Raw genomic sequence first — 18,136 nt, forward strand, 5'->3', positions numbered from 1 at the left:
AACAGTTCTCTTTACCTACAGGTCTTCTCAGAGCCTTCCATAAACTGACATGGGGTATGAAAATTTAAGAATGGTGGCTGTCCTGTCAAATTTGGTGCCAGAAACAGTGTTTCCAGAGCATTTCTCTGAACTGGTGTTTCTTCCCATATACTTTGGAAATGCTGCTCTAAGAGAAAGTCACTGTTTCCTGTTACCCCACACCTTTCTCCAGGGCAACTATCTTGTCAACTGACCCCAGCAATAGGCAGGGAGGACCAGATTCTGTCCTCTGACTGGGCCCCAATCCTCACCTGTCATGAAGCACTTGATGTCCTGAGAGTTGCTGATGGGGTTGTTGTTTTTAAACATGTAGAGATTAAAAGGCATGATGTTGCTGCTACTGAGGTGCTTCCACAACTCATGGTCCGGGCTAGTCCAGCGACCAGCCAGCACATCGTAATCCCGTCGGCCCAAGTGGATGAGCTTGGTGAGTGGATCGTAGAGGCCGCCATGGTAGCCGATGATGATCTGGAAGTTGGGGTTGGTGTCCATGTAGATCTCCCCATAGGCCGTGTAGAGGACCTGCTTGATCATCAAGCCTGTTCCACTGAAGACAGCGAGAGGGGTCCCGATGTTGTCACAAGCTATGTAAAACTCGTCGCCGCTGCTCAGCTCCATGGCAAAGAGGTGTCCTTGCAGGTCGTAGTAGAGCGACGTGATCTCAGAGCTGGAGTGGTTGTAGAGGTGGGTGACCTTGGTGGGGTTGGTCAGGTCTGCATAGAAGAACTGCAGGTGGTGACTGTGGCTGCTCTTGCTGGACACCCGCCGCCCCAGGCCATCATAGCGGTACCTGACGCTCCAGCCGCCAGCCCGGTTGTAGGCCTTGACGAGCAGGCCGGCTGAGTTGTACTCAAAGACATCACCTCCCCGCTGCCTCAGGAAGCCGTCCTCGTCCATCTTGTATTGCACATCACCTAGTCTAGTGATGCGGTCACGGAGGTCGTACCTTAGTGGGGTGAGCCGTGCACTGTTCCCAGGGCTCAGTAAGTGCAGGTTCCCATTGAGGTCATAGCTGTATCGCCAGAGTGGCTTGTCATTGATGGAGACTGTCTGTAGCTGGCCATCAGCGTCATACTCATAGGAGTAGCGGGTGGTGTTGGCATAGGGTCCCACCTTTAGCTCCTTCTTCACGACTCGCCCCATGTTATCATACTGGACAGTCATCCAGTACATGAGTGAGCGGAAAATCTCATATTGTACTTCCTTCATCCGCCCATAGGCATCGAAGTGCTTGGTGTGGGTCATGACTGCAGTGGTGATGATCTGATTGATGTCATAGTAGATGACACCAAACTTCCCGAACTGCTCTGTCTTGCCTGACACATCATCATAGCGATAGAGATCTATGGGCAGTGGGGTCTCGTTGATCACGGCCTGCATGCTGGTCACCCGGAAACTGTTGTCATAGTTGTAGTCAAAACGAGCATTGACCATGCCTTCCTCTGTGAAGCGGAAGATCTGGCGGTCGATCAGGGGCCCGATCTGGCGGTAACGGATGGTGCAGGTGAAGCCCTCGTTCTGTAGGTTGATGGTCTTTAGCATGCCTGCTGTCTCGTCGTAGGTGAAGCTCACCTTGGTGGTGTCATACAGCATCTCGGCTAGCTTTGACAGCTTGCCATACTTGTATATCACCCTGCGGCCGGTGCCCATGTAGAGGGTGTGGAGCAGGTGCCCATCCTCAGTGAAGTCCTGGATGACGGAGGCATTGCCCTCGGGGGGCTGGTAGATGTTCCTGTAGTAGCCCACCGAGCGAATGGTCTCTAATGTCTGCCGGGCCACGTTGGGCATTGTCACGGAAGAGAGGCGGTCGTTCTTGTCAAACTCAAAGATGTACTGCCTCTGGCTGTGGAGCAGTAGCACCATGGACTGGAAGGAAAGGAAAACCAAGAGATAAGAGCAGGCAGTCAGGGAGGGAGGGGAAGTCTGGGTGCCCAAGGCTCAAGGAAGGGAAGGGAAAGCCAAGGAAACTGGTGGTTCTCTAAAGCTATGCCCAAGCCAGATATTTCCAACCAATGTTCCCTAAGATTCTGCAATGGGGTACAGATGTGCTCAGATAAGGATTTCTCTCAGCCCGTGGGCTGGCAGGGCCAGGGGCCCCAGAGCACTCATTTCCCTTCTCATGGTGAGCAGCCTTGTCTGTCTGCGCCTTTGTGCGGTACAGCGGTACAGAAGCAGTGACTTCAGTGTGTGGTGGGTGTGAGAAAGGCTGGGAGTGCTGGCTGAAAGTACTTGCAGAACCTTCTCTCCTGGCTTCCTCGCTCTGGATTCCTTCTAAAGTCAATCTTAGTACTTAAGCAAGAATGATTTCCTAAAACAGTGGCCCCCAACCCCCGGGCCGCAGACTGGTACCGGTCCGTGGGTCATTTGGTACCGGTCTGCAGAGAAAGAATAAATAACTTACGTTATTTCTGTTTTATTTATATTTAAGTCTGAATGATGTTTTATTTTTAAAAAATGACCAGATTCCCTCTGTTACATCTGTCTAAGACTCACTCTTGACGCCTCTCTCAGTCACATGATACATTTATCCGTCCCACCCTAAAGGCCGGTCCGTGAAATTATTTTCTGACATTAAACCGGTCCGTGGCCCCAAAAATGTTGAAGACCACTGTCCTAAAACACAGTCTGACACTGTCTACTGACGGCTAAACAACGTTTGTTGACTCCCTGTGGCCTGAAGGATAAAGACCATGTCTGAGAAAGGCATTTAAGGTTTTGCACAGTTTATACAGTAATGGGTCATGTGGGAATGGAGAAACCTGGCTTCTAATAACAGGCTCACTGTGTGGCCCTGGGCAAGCCCTTTCTCTCCTTGGTCTTGGTGTTCAGTGTGCTGGATGGGCTTCGAGGTCTCTTCTGGCACCACCGCAGAGCACTGCTCCCAGGGATGCTCACCCTCCACAGAGCAGGGGAAACTGACCACAGAGCGAGCAGAGCCTGGGGGCTCTGGACAGGTGACCAGGAGTAGGAAACAGAGTAAGGATCTGCGCACCAAAACTGGGACATGAAATACAGACTCTGTTTTAGGAACAAGTCAGCAGATAACAGCCTAAAACAAGGGTCAGGAACCTTTTTGGCTGAGAGAGCCATGAACGCCACATATTTAAAATGTAATTCTATGAGAGCCATACAACGATCTGTGTACGTTACACATTATCCAATAAAAATTTGGTGTTGTCCTGGAGGACAGCTGTGATTGGCTCCAGCCACCCGCAACCATGAGCATGAGCGGTAGGAAATGAATGGATTGTAATACATGAGAATGTTTTATATTTTTAATGTTCTTATTTTTTTTTATTAAAGATTTGTCTGTGAGCCAGATGCAGCCATCAAAAGAGCCACATCTGGCTCGTGAGCCATAGGTTCTCAACCCCTGGCCTAGAAGGATCTAGGCAGCAAAGCTACCATTTTCTCCTCTTTGGGACCAACCTTTGATTTCAGGCCCTGATTCCTTACCCCTGGAATGGAATGACCCCTGACCTGAAGCAGATTTACCAAGGCCACACCCAACACTTGATGCTCAGGATTAAATGCTGTCCGCCCAAGTACTGAGCCTTGGGCTTCTGCTTTGCTCTCAGTGACCAGGTCACCCCGTGTGCTCTAAACCTGGGTGCGCCCAGATCTTGCTCTGTAAGTTGAGGTAGTGTTTAATCCTGCTCCTGGCTTCAGATTATCAGGCACAGCTTTCACATTCTTCTGTCTCAGGACCTCCACTTACCATGCCATCACCATGATCCATCCGGACACCTCTTACCCAACCCCCGCCCCTCCTGCAGATTTTCTTGAACATTTTCTTTTGGAAACCACATGGGTCAGATCTGTCCTACCAGACTCAGCAGACGGCCTGGCCATGGGATTGACTATGACAGGACTTCTACATGGCAAGGCCGTGATAGAGGGAGACAGACACCTGCCTTCTCTAAGTATGTGTAACTCCATGTCTTCCCATCAGCAAAGATCCTGGATGTGATGCGACCTGCCTGGTCGTATTCCATTCTCTCAGACATGATGCCCCTTTGAATGCCAGCAATGTGGCCCCCTGGGGAGTATGTCACATTGACGCCGTTCAGCCTGCTGCTGGGTGACCAGAGGCTGGGCCGCCCCGCTTGGTCATACAGGATCCGCAGGGTGAACTTGCGGTGGTCATCGTAGATCTTCTCTGTGCGTGTCACGCGGTCGAAGTCCAGAGACAGGAGGTTCCGATTGTGAACCTGGAAATGGGCAGGAGGGGGGAGAAAGTTAATCTGGATATTGAGAACTTGGGTCTGAGAAGCTCCTGAGTAGAGGAGGCAGCACAAGCCATGGGTACTGACAGGGTTTGGGTCTCTGTCATTTGTCAGCTCTGTGAAGTTTCCTCATTTGTGAAATGGGAATAACAATGCCAATCACACAGCTGCCATGAGGATAAAGACAGCAGGTGCTGAGAAATAGTAGTCATCACTGCAGATGATCCACATCACGTCCCAATGGGATCCTTCTAACGAGGGCAAAAGGCAGATCCTTCTTGACTCCCTCCTAAAAAGGTAGAGGCCTACCAGGCCCATAAAATCAATATCTGGCCCACTTATTATGTGCCAGTCATTGTGCTAGTGTTTGACACCAAGGAGACAAAAGCTCAGGGACATTGAAAGGACATGGTCCAGATCTCACGGATGGTGAGTGACTGAGTCTGGGTTTGAGTGTCACCACTGCAATGCGCCAACAAATGCTCACTGGTCCTCTAAGAGAGTCCAACCCTTCCTGGGACTTTGGACTTCCCTTCCCTGCAGGGATCTCTCCTGCCTTCTGTCACCATAGTTAGGGCTTCTTGGTCACACTGGTCAGCTCTCAAGGCTGCTACTTCTTCCCAGGAGCCCTGGGGGGCAGCGTATGTTGGAATCTGGGATGGCTTCTCTGGCTGAGGGTCACCTGGGGACACAGTCAGCTCTGGGACATTTGCTCCTACTTCCAGGAGCAGGAGCCCCTTCTACGATGGTCTCCACCTGAGCTACTAGGTCAGCACATGATTCCACTTCCTTTCAGCCACAAATAACAGGGCTCCCACAGGGGTAGCAGTAAGCCAGGGCTTTTCCTATATTCATACAGAAATACGCCGCAGGGGCCCGTTTCTATCTTTGGTACCTGTTACTCCTGAAACACTGCCAAGTACTCTGAAGCTAAAATGCCGATTTCCTCTAACTGCTGTCTGGGGGACTTGGGTACCTGTTCTCACTCTTCCATCAGTTACTGGTTAAATCTGACAGGAGCAAGGAAGACCCAAGAAAAAAGCAGACAAGGTAGGTTACATGACGTAAAATAGCATGTGGGGCCCTGTGTGGGGCAATAGGGCTCAGGTCTAGAAATTAAGGTCAGGATTCCAGCCTCAACTCTGCGACTAAGTTTTCTGTGTGACCTTGAGCAACTGTCTTTCCCTTTCTGAGTTTTAGTTTCTTTCTCTGTAAAACAAAAGGCTGTTAAGAGGATTGAAGAAACCCAAGTAAATTACCTAGTGGAGCATTGGGCATATAGACGGTACTGAATAAACAACTGTGATGATTTCCATCAAATGACAACAAATGATCATGGTCATTCTCAGGGGAAGTGGAGATGTGTGTGTCTCCGCCTTCTTCCCAAACAAATTCTAAAGCTTAGAAAATACGGATTTATAATGAAGATGCTGAGACGACGTTCATTGGGAATGGCCTGGTTATAATAAGGTTGCCTTCCCAGGGGTAATCAAACACAATTGAAGAAGCAAAAACAGTGTGGCAGACAATTCCCATGAAAAATCTGAGGCGTTGGAGGCTGAAGCTGTGCTCTTTGCCGACAGCACAAAGGAAGATGCAAGGTCTGCACCACCAATAATGATGGAGCCCTTCTTACAGCATCATTTGGAAGGTCCCCTGTGACTCACCCCAAGGTACTGCCACCCAGCCAGCTGCCCCCCACCCCCTGGAGGACTTCTAGTGAAGGGGAGCTATACCTCTGTGGCAAAATTAATAAAATTGAATTAAGCAGCTCACAAGGGAACTGCCTAATGTTTCCTGTGCTCGGCGGTGATGGCAATGAGATTATTTTACATCTTTCTTTATTAAAAAAGTTCCTAGTTGTATAAAAAATGAGCTCCATTATGGGGAGGTGCACCCGGCTCACATTCTAATTCCACATGCTGCCACTGTGGGTGGCCATTTATATTGGGAGGGTGAGGAGATGCGACCACTCACTGGAGCGCTGTTCATCACAGTCTGGGAGAGGGACCAATTCAAGCCTGGGAAACTTTTGGTCCAGTTCACACGGCAGAGAGCAAGTCCGCACTAATTGCTGCCACTTATTGAGCACCTGGGGTCCACCAGCACCAGGTTAGGTATATCAAATATGTTATATGGCTTCTGCAGGAGGGTCTAAGGCTCAGAGGAGTTGCTCGAGGTTACACATGGCCCGGGTCCACACTTTCCACTTAGCACACTGCCTCAAAGTTCATGAGGGGCTGCTGGAGAATTCAGTTGGGGGCTCAGTGAGGCTACAGAGAACAAAGACAGAGAGGCCTTCCTTAGGGAACTACTGGAAGGCTGTTTCCCACATTAGACTATTGCTAGAGTTCTTGGCTGTTGAGAGAAGACAGGAAGCCTGGTTTTCTGGCTCTAGTGGTGTGATGTTGGATAAGTCACTTAATGTTTCTACATCTGTTGTGAGAACTTGACTATGAGACAGGGTGTCTATTCCATAGTCCTCGCTATGTGGGTCTTGTAAAATCCCTTTTGTCCCTGTACCTTGGTGCTGCATGTGTAAAACAGGCTTAAATGAACTTCCTTTGCTGAAGAGCAGGGGGCAAGACAGTCCCAGCTGTATTGTATGAGGATGCTTCTGTGGTTTTTGGGAGTCAGAAACATCTGGCTCAGCTCAGCACGTCTCTACAGAGCACCTGTGGTCTCTGAGGTACTGTGCTGAAAGCCGGGGCTGCTTCCTCTGCTTTCACTCTCTCCATCACGTTCCTTCCCAAAGCTGGAGGGAAGAGAAGCTGGGCCAGCGGGCCTGGGGCAGAAGCCACATTCCACAGACACATGGGCGTGAGGCCGGGAAAAGGCTGGTTCAGGGGCATACCCAAAAGCACTCTGAAATGCCAGACTACAGATGCCAACCCATTGGCATGACAACTACAGTGGGGATCATGCCTGAACAAGTAAAAACTATGGCTTTGGTTCCAAACAGTTAAATTGAATTTTTGGACATATTAGCAACAGTAATAACAGTAGTAGAAATAAGAACAGCAATAATACCAGTAGGTATGATTGACCACTTATTATGGGCCAGACTCTGTATGAGGTATTTCATATATTTTTTCTTTTCTTTTATCTTTTAATTTAGTGAGAGGAGGGGAGGCAGAGACAGACTTCTGCATGCGCCCCGACCGGGATCCACCCGGCAAGCCCACTAGGGGGCAATGCTCTGCCCATCTGGGGCCATGGCTCTGTTGCAACTGGAGTGATTTTTTAGTGCCTGAGATGGAGGCCATGAGGCCATCCTTAGCGCCTGGGGCCAACTCACTCCAATGGAGCTGTAGCTGCAGGAGGGGAGGAGGAGAGAGAGAGAAAGAAGTGAGAGGGGGAGGGGTGAAGAAGCAGATGGGTGCTTCTCCTGTGTGCCCTGAGTGGGAATCAAACCCAGGACATCCACATGCTAGGCTGACATTCTACCACTGAGCCAACCCAAGGTATATTTTTTCTGATCTTTGTAGCAACTTGTAAAATTGGTTTTATCTTCTTCATTTTCCTCATTTTAGAGATAATGAAATTGAGACTTTTAAGAGAAAATGGATTTGCCCCAATTCACTCAGGGAATAACAAAGGCTGAAAATCTGACTCAGGCCTGGCTAACATAAAAGCCAGCAATCTTGCCACGTCACAATTGAAAAGATACACAAGACTCTTATTCCATGAGTTTCCTGCTTTCCTCCTTTTGCAGATGAGGAAACTGAGGGCGCAGGAGAACATTCTCCCTCACGGAAGTTTCAAGAACAAAACCCAGTTTTCCAGAATCCTCCTCATTCTTCCCCCCCAGGACGCGACCTCCAGAGGCGGAGACCTGCCTGGAGGCCCTGCTCACCCGCAGCCTGCGGCCGAAGACGGTGACCTGGCCCCGAGCCTGCTCCTTGCGCTGCCGCCACTCCACCAGGTTGAGGCCATTGTCGATGGGCAGTGTGACGTTCCTCTTGCCCACGGTGGGGTTGACAGTGCCGGCCAGCAGGTGGGGCTCTGTCTGCAGGGCCACCTCCATGCCGTTGGCCAGCAGCAGCCGCAGGGAGCCATCTGCCCCGATGTAGTAGCTGTTCCGGACCTGGTCTGAGGGAGAGGAGAGGGACAGACTTGGTTCAGAAAGGACAAGGATGGAGCGTGGGTGTGTATGACAGAGACAGTGCTGTAGGTTTTCAAATGAGTTTACTTTTCTGACTACAGAAACAAGCCATTATTATTGAAGAAACTAGGAAAATATATGGAGATCAGCCATAATCTCAATACTCCCCAGAAAACCATTATAAATATGATGGTATATCCCTAGATTTTAGGATTTTTTTAATATAGTCATAGCATAAAAAGTTGCTTGTGGAATTTTTCACTGATGATTGTATTGTTGAATATTTTTTAAGAAAGCTTTTGTTAATGAATGTGTTAGTATTCCATTGTATAGAAATACTATAATTGAACCAACCCTGAAACAGATTTCTGATTGTTGCCAGCTTTCATACTTACACAGAACACTGCAAATAAATACATTTTAAGCATTATGCTAAGTGAAAGAAGTCAGACACAAAAGGCATCATATTCTGTGAGTCTACTTGTATGAAATGTCCAGAACAGGCCAATTTATAGAGACAGAAAGTAGACCAGTGAGGAGAACGGGGAATGGGGAGTGACTGCTAATGGGTAAAGTTTTCCTTCTGGGAGTGCTAAAATTTTTCTAAAATTAGATAGTGGTAATAGTTGCATAACTTTGTATATATACTAAAAACCACGGAACTGTATACTTTCAAAGGTGAATTTTATGGTATGTGAATTTTATCTCAATTAAAAATATATTATTTTGGCTAAGTCAATGTATTCATTTTGAGTTATTTAATCAAAACAGACTCCTAAAAGTAGGATTAGTAGAATGAAGGATTGAATGTTTTTAAGGCTCTTAATATACACTACAGTAACAAAGTTCTTTATAACAAGGTGAAAAATAACTCCAATACTTAAATCACTCACAGAATGTCAAATATATATGTGATTTAATATGTATATATGTTATGTAAAACATATGTGTTTAAATCAAAACATATATATGTTTTAAATCATTGTCATTATATACATACAGATGCTCCCCAACTCACAATGGTTCTACTTAGGATTTTTTGACTGTATGATGGTGTGAAAGCAATATGCATAACAAATTACACAAGCTTTTTAATACTTTATTATACAATAGGCTTTGTGTTTGATAATTTTGCCCAAATGTAGGCTAATGTAAGTGTTCTGAGTACATTTAAAGTAGGCCAAGCTAAGGTATAATGTTTGGTAGGTTAGATGCATAAATGTATTTTCTTTTTCTTTTTTTTTTTTTTTTTTCATTTTTTTGAAGCTGGAAACAGGGAGAGACAGTCAGACAGACTCCCGCATGCGCCCGACCGGGATCCACCCGGCACGCCCACCATGGGGCGACGCTCTGCCCACCAGGGGGCGATGCTCTGCCCATCCTGGGCGTCGCCATGTTGCGACCAGAGCCACTCTAGCGCCTGAGGCAGAGGCCACAGAGCCATCCCCAGCGCCCGGGCCATCTTTGCTCCAATGGAGCCTTGGCTGCAGGAGGGGAAGAGAGAGACAGAGAGGAAAGCGCGGCGGAGGGGTAGAGAAGCAAATGGGCGCTTCTCCTGTGTGCCCTGGCCGGGAATCGAACCCGGGTCCTCCGCACGCTAGGCCGACGCTCTACCAATGAGCCAACCGGCCAGGGCCTAAATGTATTTTCAATTTAGGATATTTTCAACTTACAATGAATTTATTGGGGTATAACCTCATTATAAGTCAAGGAGTATAAACACACACACACACAGATACACATATGAATGATGATAATTCAAAAGCACATCTGATTTTGAAATTTTATATCTGGCTAAAACATTTTAATTCAGATCTTTAGCTAAAAGGTGCTTCTGAAGAAAAGGTAAATTTCAGCTGTGAAATGTGCACGCTGAATTCTTTTCTATAAATGGAAATAACATCTCTGATCTTTACACTGCACTCCCCTGCCTTTTGCCCCTTCTTGGCTACTGCCTCTGTGTGCACTACCCCTCTCTTCAGTAATGGTAGCAAAGTCCTTCCTTAAAGGTTCTGCTTAAATGCTATCTCTTCTCAGAAGCTTCCCCTGCCCCTCAGGTTAGAATGATTGCCTCCCCCTAGACACAGCTTAACCTCTCCATGGATTTCATCAGTGGTCTTGCAGATGAGGGATGTAGGGTTCGCCACCGTTAATGACCAAATTCTCAAATACCTCAGTGCCTACTGTGAGGGGCGCTATTGCACTGAGATTAAGAGCATGGGCTTTGGAGCCAGGCTGCCTGAGTTCACGTCCCAGCTCTGGCCCTCTCTTGCTCTAAGACCTTGGGGCTAATTCCTTCACCTCTCATGTCTCTGTTTGTCTATTTGTACACTGGGGGTAATAATTATACCCTTACCTCACAGGATTAAGTGATATTATGGATATGAAGATCTGAGGACACTGCTTGGCATATAGTGTTACATAAATTTTAGCTATCACTACTTTTATGAGATCGGCACTGTCATGTATCTAGTCATCTCTATCTCCATTACCCCATGCTACACACTCATGATAGTGGTCTTTTCTAGTATGATCGTGATCCTTCAATAGCTCCCCACTGCCTTTAGATTAGTGGTAAAGGAAATGGGCTCTAGAGTCCATTTGTTTGGGCCCAAAAACCACTGCTAGGTGTGTGACTTTGGACAATCTACTTAACCTCTCTGTGCCTCATGGCCTTCATTTGGAAAATGGGAGATATTAGTAATGCCTACTTCATCAGGTTTTTGTGAGGATTAAATAGCACTATGAATGTAAAACACCATGCTCCAAAATGTGAGTTATTATTGTTTTCACTGCATGTGCTCTCATTACATTTGCTGGACTGAACTAGATTTATTCCAGGCTATGATAAGTGATAAGGATGTAGTTTTTGTAGGAAACCCTCACTGAATCTCTCCTGCTAGAATAGCATCAAATCAGCCCCTCTCTTACCCATTTCCTCCTCCCTCCATTTCTCCCTTCTCTCTCACACACAGAATTCTAAAATCTGCCTCAAATTTGCTCTGCATTATTCACTGACAATCTGTATTTTACTTCCTTTGAACAGTGAAAAAGCCTGTGTCAATTTGTCTTTTAAAGCTGTTTCTTGCTGAATCCACATACGTCCATTAATGGTGACTTTGGATGGAACAGCATCTGCAGAGGCCCATTGCAAACGATCCCCATTTAATGTGAGCTGTGACTTCCTAAGGCTGCCGCTCATTAGTAGCTACTTCTTATTTCTTCTCAGCTTTCAGACACAAGATGAAACCGAAAGAGCTTCTTGCAGAGGCTACTGAGGTGGCTGCAAAACTGAGCATCTGGACCTGGTATGAAGGGAGGAAAGGGAGCTGGGCAGAGGTACCAAAGAGGAAAAACAGGTACCGTGTCTCTGGGATTCCAGTTTGTACTATTCCTTCTCACATTTTAATATTTCCGAAACTTCAATGTATCTTAAGTCCCTTGTGTAAATTTCAGGCAGTGTGTCCCCCACTCCCCTACTCTATCCCCTCTACCTAAAAAGTTGTTATTAAATGGATGGTATGTTTTAAAACCGTTTGGATGACACTTTTGATGATATTTTTAAATTCCAAAAAGTTGTCCAAATATAAGAGATGCTGAATTAACTTTATTTATTTAATTCAGTAGGAGAGGAGGGGAGGCAGAGAGACAGACACCCACAAGTGGGTGGACCGGGATCCACCCAGCAAGCCCAGTAGGGGGCGATGCTCTGCCTATCTGAGGTGTTGCTTTGTTGTTCAGCATCCAAGCTCTTAGCACCTGAGGCAGAGGCCATGGAAACATCCTCAGTGCCTGGGGCCAGCTCGCTCCAATTGAGCTATGGCTGCAGGAGGGGAAGGGAGAGAGAAAGAGAGAGAATGAGAGAGAGAGAGAGAGAGAGAGAGAGAGAAGAGAAGAGAAGAGAAGAGAAGAGAAGAGAAGAGAAGAGAAGAGAGAGGTGGAGAAGCAGACAGGTGCTTCTTCTGTGTGCCCTGACTGGGAATCCAACCTGGGACATCCACACACTGGGCCGACACTCTACCACTGAACCAACCAGGCAAGGCCACATTACCTTTTGATAAAATTGCTTAAAGCCAGCTTAGAAGTATGGAGTGGGTAAGACAATTCTTAACTACAGGGAAGAAAACAAAATGTTCAGGCCATCAGTGGCCTTGCTGTCCCTTGTCAGGCAGAAGCCTGGCTGGCTCAGAATTGGTATCTTCCTTGGGTAATAAACCAGCCAGAGCATAATTACCTGGATGTATTCCAACCCACTGCTACAGGTGCTTGGTGGCGAAGCTAACTCAGGGCTTAGTTTCTCTTTCTTTGACTGCGAACTGCAATTGCTCCTTCAGTTTTATTTGAGTTTATTAGGGTGACATTGGTTCACATAACCACACAGGTTTCAAGAATACAACTCAAATAAACACCATCTGCTCCCTGCATCATGTGTCCATCACCCCAAGCAAAGTTTCTTTCCGTCCCTGTTTCTACCCCCCTTTGCCACCTGTATCTGCCCCCCGACCCCCTTTTGTTCTGTTTGTTGTCTTTGTCTATACGTTTTATATATATATATAAAACATATATATAAAACAATATATAAAGCATATATATGTAATATATATATGTTGTTTTTTTTCTTAATCCCATTACCTTCTTTCATCCAGCCCTGAAACTCCCCTTCCCTCTGACAGCTGTGTGTTCTATGGTTCTATATATTCATCCCTCTGATTCTATTTTGTTCATCAGTTTATTGTGTTCATTAGATTCCACATATAAGTGAGATCATATGATATTTGTCTTTCTCTGCCTGGCTTATTTCACTTAGTACAATAATCTCCAGGTCCATCATGTTGTCACAAAAGGTAAGATTTCTTTCTATTTATTTATTTATTTATTTATTTATTTATTTATTTATTTATTTATTTATATTTTACGGTTGAGTAGTATTTCATTGTGTAAACGTACCACCGCTTTTTTATCCACTCATCTAGTGATGGACACTTGGGCTATTTCCAGACCTTCGCTATTGCAAATAATGCTGCAGTGAACACAGGGATGCATATATCCTTTCAAATGAATGTTTCTGGTTTTTTTGGATATATTCCCAGAAGTGGAATCTCTGGGTCATAAGGAAGTTCCATTTTTAATTTTTTGAGAAAACTCTATACTGTTTTCCACAGTGACCACAACAGTCTGCATTCCCACTAACAGTGCACAAGGGTTCCCTTTTCTCCACATCCTCACCAGCACTTGTTTGTTGACTTATAGATGATAGCCATTCTGACAGGCCTGAGGCAATATCTCATTGTGGTTTTAATTTGCATTTCTCTGATGATTAGTGATGTTGAACTTTTTTTCATATGTCTATTGGCCATCTGTACATACTCTTTGTAGGAGTGTCTATTCAGGTCCTTTTCCCGTTTTGTAATTGGGCTGTTTGTCTTCTTGATGTTGAGTAGTATAAGTTCTTTACCAGATGTATCATTGGCAAATATGTTCTTCCACTCAGTGGGTTTCTTTTTAATTTTGTTCATGCTTTTTAGTTTGATATAGTCCCATTTGTTTTTTTTTCTCCTTTATTTCCCTTGCCCAAGGAGATGTATCAGCAAAAATATTGCTGTAAGAAATGTCTGAAATTTTATTGCCTATGTTTTCTTCTAGAGTTTTTATGATTTTGCGACTTACATTTGTGTATGGTGTAAGTTAGTGGTCTAGTTTCATTTTTTTTTTTTTTTTGCATGTTCTTTGAGTTTTTAAAGGCATAGGATTACATTTGGATGTAAAAAAGTTGTGAAACTATATAATTATTTTCTTATTGCAAATCAAATCAAACTGCTTGTTAACTGATTAGTTAATTAATCTGACAAGTACTTACTGAGCAATACTATGTATCTAGCCCATTCTGGTCACTCTTTGTACGTTGTCTAAAGAGATGATCTGAGCAACCCTATGAGGCAAGCATTGTAAATCAGCCTCATTTCCCAGACCCAGAAACTGAGGCCCAGGAGGGAAGAGTGACTCCATCCAATACTTACACAGGTAGGAACTGGTGCAGCAGGCTTGGGGGCCCCAGGCTGCCTATCCTAGAACTCCTGTTCTTTGCACTGCCCCGTACCATCTGACATGGCTTTAAGGTGCTTTCTTTTCCCAGAGAAGACAATTGAGAGCCATGGCAATGTGGCAGAGTCAGGACTAGAATGTGGGTGTCTGATTCTTAGCCCACGGTTCTTTTACCGCTTTGTGTCAAAGCCTTTGGGAGTACAAAAGCCACATGGGGGTGGGAGGCAGACCAAGCAATGCCTTTCCTGGTGATGCCTTTCTTTTTTCACGCTTACTGAGTCCAACAAAGCTGTAAGTTCCACTCTTAAGTCACTACATCACATGCAAAAAATTGAGGCAGACAATTTACAGCAATGTTTTAGTAATGTGATTTAGCTGAAGCTATAAGATGAACTCATACCAGGAATTATGCCATGGATACAGAGAGTGTCTCCTCTCTATAGAATCCTAGCAGAGACAGAACCATTCTCACCTGAGTGCCAGGAAGGTCTTCTCCATGCCCAATTCTTTTCATAATTAGGTGTAATTACTCTGTCCTTGGTCCTCGCCTGCACCAGTGTGAGACTAAGTCTTTAATCTGAGAGCCATTAGAATGGCAGAACAGTGAGGTCACCTCGATTAGGAGCTAATGGATTCTCTACCCTTTGTTCTGATGATAATGGGATGAGACAATGAAATATTACTTTGAAGATTCTGGGAGTGAATTTACAGGGTTCAGGCTAGTGTGTTTTGCAAATTAGGTGGCAATACAGAGGGAAACCAGTTGTAAAGCTTTCCTGTTCTTTGGCAGCTGTACTTTTTCTTTCAAATTTATATATTTTTAAAATTTATTGATTTTAGAGAGAGAAGAAGGGAGGGAGGGAGAGAGAGAGAGAGAGACAGGAACATAGACCTATTCCTGTTTGTGTCCTGAATGGGGATCAAACCAGCAACCTCTGAGCTTTGGGATAATGTTCTCCCCAACTGAGCTAGGTGGCCAGGGCACAGCTGGTTTTTTATGTCATTCTTTTCCAAAGCGGTGTCTCTACCCCTCTGTCTCAAAGTCCCCCAGCCCCCACCTGGCTTACCTTGCAGCAGTGTATAGAAGGCACCTGAGGCAGACAGGTTGGTGGTTATGGTGACATCATCTTTGCTGGAGGTCTCTACCTGGACATGCACTGAGCTGTCTGTATCACTTCGGAAACTGCTCACCTGGCCAGTAGGGAAGGTCACATTTGTCAGGCGGCCAAAGCTGTCGTACCTGAAAACCAAGGGGTGGTTCTGAGTAACAGAAATAAAAGGTGCTAGAGTTGGGATTTGGCACGTTCTACCTCATACCACAGTTTTGCATGTTCTGCTTTTGTTTCTGCTTGGATACATTTCCATGTCTCCTGCATCTCCTTGCACACAGTTTCCAGGGTTAAGGCTCTACTTGCTGATAACCAACTGCAGACAAATGACTTACCTCCCTGAGTTCTTCCTTCCCTAATTCCTTAAAGTAGAGATAATAAGCCCTGTCCTGCCTTACTCCCAGGATTACTGTGAGGAACATGTAGAAGTGCCCTGTAGCTATAAACTAATACACTGCTCACAAAAATTAGGGAGTATTTCAAAATGAATATGAAGTGACAATATATCCCCTACTCTTTGTGAGCAACCTATGTACCCATGAAGGTTGAGATAATGGTGAGCATATGAGACTGCTGACCCAGGGTCTCAAAGTTGGGAGACTCCCTGAGCTGGTATGGGCAAACCTCATGCTTGAATACCCTCTCAATATCCCCAGGAACTGGTATAGAGATTTTACCTGAACAGCACTAGAGATAGGGCTTCCCAGGAAGCCACTGATCCTGGGAAAAGGGGACTCTGAATTCAAGCCAGGACTCTGCTGCCACATAAGGAGGCTAAACAGGTAGGCTCTTACCACCTCTTCCCCTCTAGACTTCACATCTGGCACTAAGCAGCTCTCACAACTCACAGCTTTGCTCTCGTGTGATTCATCTGAAGCATTATAATTGAATCATAATTTGTTTCCCCATTCTCCTGACAGTAATAAGAGAAATACCTACCGTTACTGAACACCTCCAGCATACCGGGTATGGTGCTATTCCCTTTGCATACATTCTTTCATTGAATCCTCACAACCAGTCTACAAGGTGTACATTATCTCCCCTTTGGAGGAGGCTCAGAAAAGTGAAGTCACCTGCTCAAGGTCACGCAGATAAGTGCAGTGGAGTAAAAATTTAAACTCAGCTCTCTCTGCTCCTAAGTCACCACTTGCTTCTCTGTCTTCAGTGAGCACTTCTGTACTATCTGCAAGTATCCACTGTGTGTGCTTGCCTAACTGCTGTGCAGTGGTTGGAAGAAATGCAGGGAGTAGGCTATTAACATTTTAGTTATTATTTTTAATTAGGGGAGGCTTATCTGTGAAAGGGTAGGTTTAAATAGCCTTTTCGCACTTGTGTATGAATGGTTCTTCATCAGATGTCAACGTATTTCTTTTTGTTTCGTGAATTTGCATGTCGTCCTTCTGCAGGGCCATGCTCATCTCTGTATCATTCCAATGTTAGTGTATGTGCTGCTGAAGCAAGCACTAGAGGCCCATAATTCTGACTTCCATGTACTGAGTCTCCTCCCTGGACCTCTTTTATTTATTTAATTTAACAATTTTTTAAAATTTATTCATTTTAGAGAGGAGAGAGAGCGACAGAGAGGAGAGACAGAGAGAGAGAAGGGGGGAGGAGCTGGAAGCATCAACTCCCATATGTGCCTTGACCAGGCAAGCCCAGGGTTTTGAACCGGCGACCTCAGCATTTCCAGGTCGACGCTTTATCCACTGCGCCACCACAGGTCAGGCTCCTCCCTGGACCTCTTTTTCCTGCTTTGCTTTTACTATTGGAGTAAAGCTTGCTCCTGGGCCCCTGCAGGTTTTAACAATGGTGCAATGAAAGGGCCTGAAGTTCAGGTACCTCCTGGCTCTTCTGTGATTCCTTCAGCTGGGCCTGGCTTCCTATCTGGACCCCTGAATCCTGCAATGTCTGTGGTTTCAGAGAGGCTTTGTAATGAGACCAGGTAGGCACCTGCTGAGCAATTTTCTGCCAAAGGTCAGACTTGGGTGCTGCGTGGATCCTGCAACCTGCCAACTCTTTCTGTCCCTGTGCCTGGTACTGATCACAGTGCTATTGACACTGAATGGTGACAGTCCCCGGCACAGTCGGGCACAAAGGAGGTATTGATAAAGGTCTTTTGAATGACTCGCCCCAGTCCTTGACCCAAGACTTACTTTGAGGAAAGGATGATGGGACTCTGGGAAAGTTAAATCTCTCTCTATTGCTAAGGCACGAGGAAGGGGACTGGAAGCCCTTTCCTGGATGGTGAGCAACGCAGCGGTCTCTCCCACCTATCCCGTGCTGGGCGTGGAGGGGCAAAGCGGGGGCTGCTCTCAGACCTCCCGGCTCTCCTACCGGCAGTGCAGGGCCTGGGGAAACCTGCTTCTGTCATCATTTACCATTTTTTCTTCTTAGTACTGACTCAGGTTCTTGTAAGAAATGGTCAGTCTGGCTTAGGGAAGGGTGACGGTGTGGCTTGAAACTGGACTGCAGTGTCAGATGCAGAGAGCCCGTCAGAGCGGGGTGCGGGGGTGGTTCTGAGAGGCTGCCGCTAGGAAGGAGGGTGCGTCCTGGGGTAAAGATCCGGAATGTTTGTCCTAAGGCCCTTCTCACCTAGAGACCCGCTCAGAGCTCTG

At 46.1% G+C, this 18,136-nt stretch overlaps 1 protein-coding gene and 1 non-coding gene across 3 annotated transcripts in view; both read right to left on the reverse strand.

Moving 5' to 3' along the window:
- The window catches only part of TENM4 (teneurin transmembrane protein 4), an 801,941-nt gene that overhangs the window by 11,848 nt on the left and 771,957 nt on the right, over positions 1-18,136 (reverse strand). For both annotated transcript variants that reach the window (XM_066369554.1, XM_066369563.1), the window contains 4 exons: positions 15,480-15,652; positions 8,122-8,357; positions 3,954-4,250; positions 291-1,905 (listed from right to left, as the gene is read on the reverse strand). In XM_066369554.1, coding sequence (XP_066225651.1) covers positions 291-1,905; positions 3,954-4,250; positions 8,122-8,357; positions 15,480-15,652 — 2,321 coding nt within the window. The remainder of the gene's footprint in view (positions 1-290; positions 1,906-3,953; positions 4,251-8,121; positions 8,358-15,479; positions 15,653-18,136) is intronic.
- On the reverse strand, positions 16,883-16,985 carry LOC136390319 (U6 spliceosomal RNA). The gene has a single exon (XR_010748728.1). It is a non-coding gene; the product is annotated as a U6 spliceosomal RNA (small nuclear RNA).

This window comes from Saccopteryx leptura, chromosome 1 (genome assembly GCF_036850995.1).
Source record: "Saccopteryx leptura isolate mSacLep1 chromosome 1, mSacLep1_pri_phased_curated, whole genome shotgun sequence".
Lineage (NCBI taxonomy): Eukaryota > Metazoa > Chordata > Mammalia > Chiroptera > Emballonuridae > Saccopteryx > Saccopteryx leptura.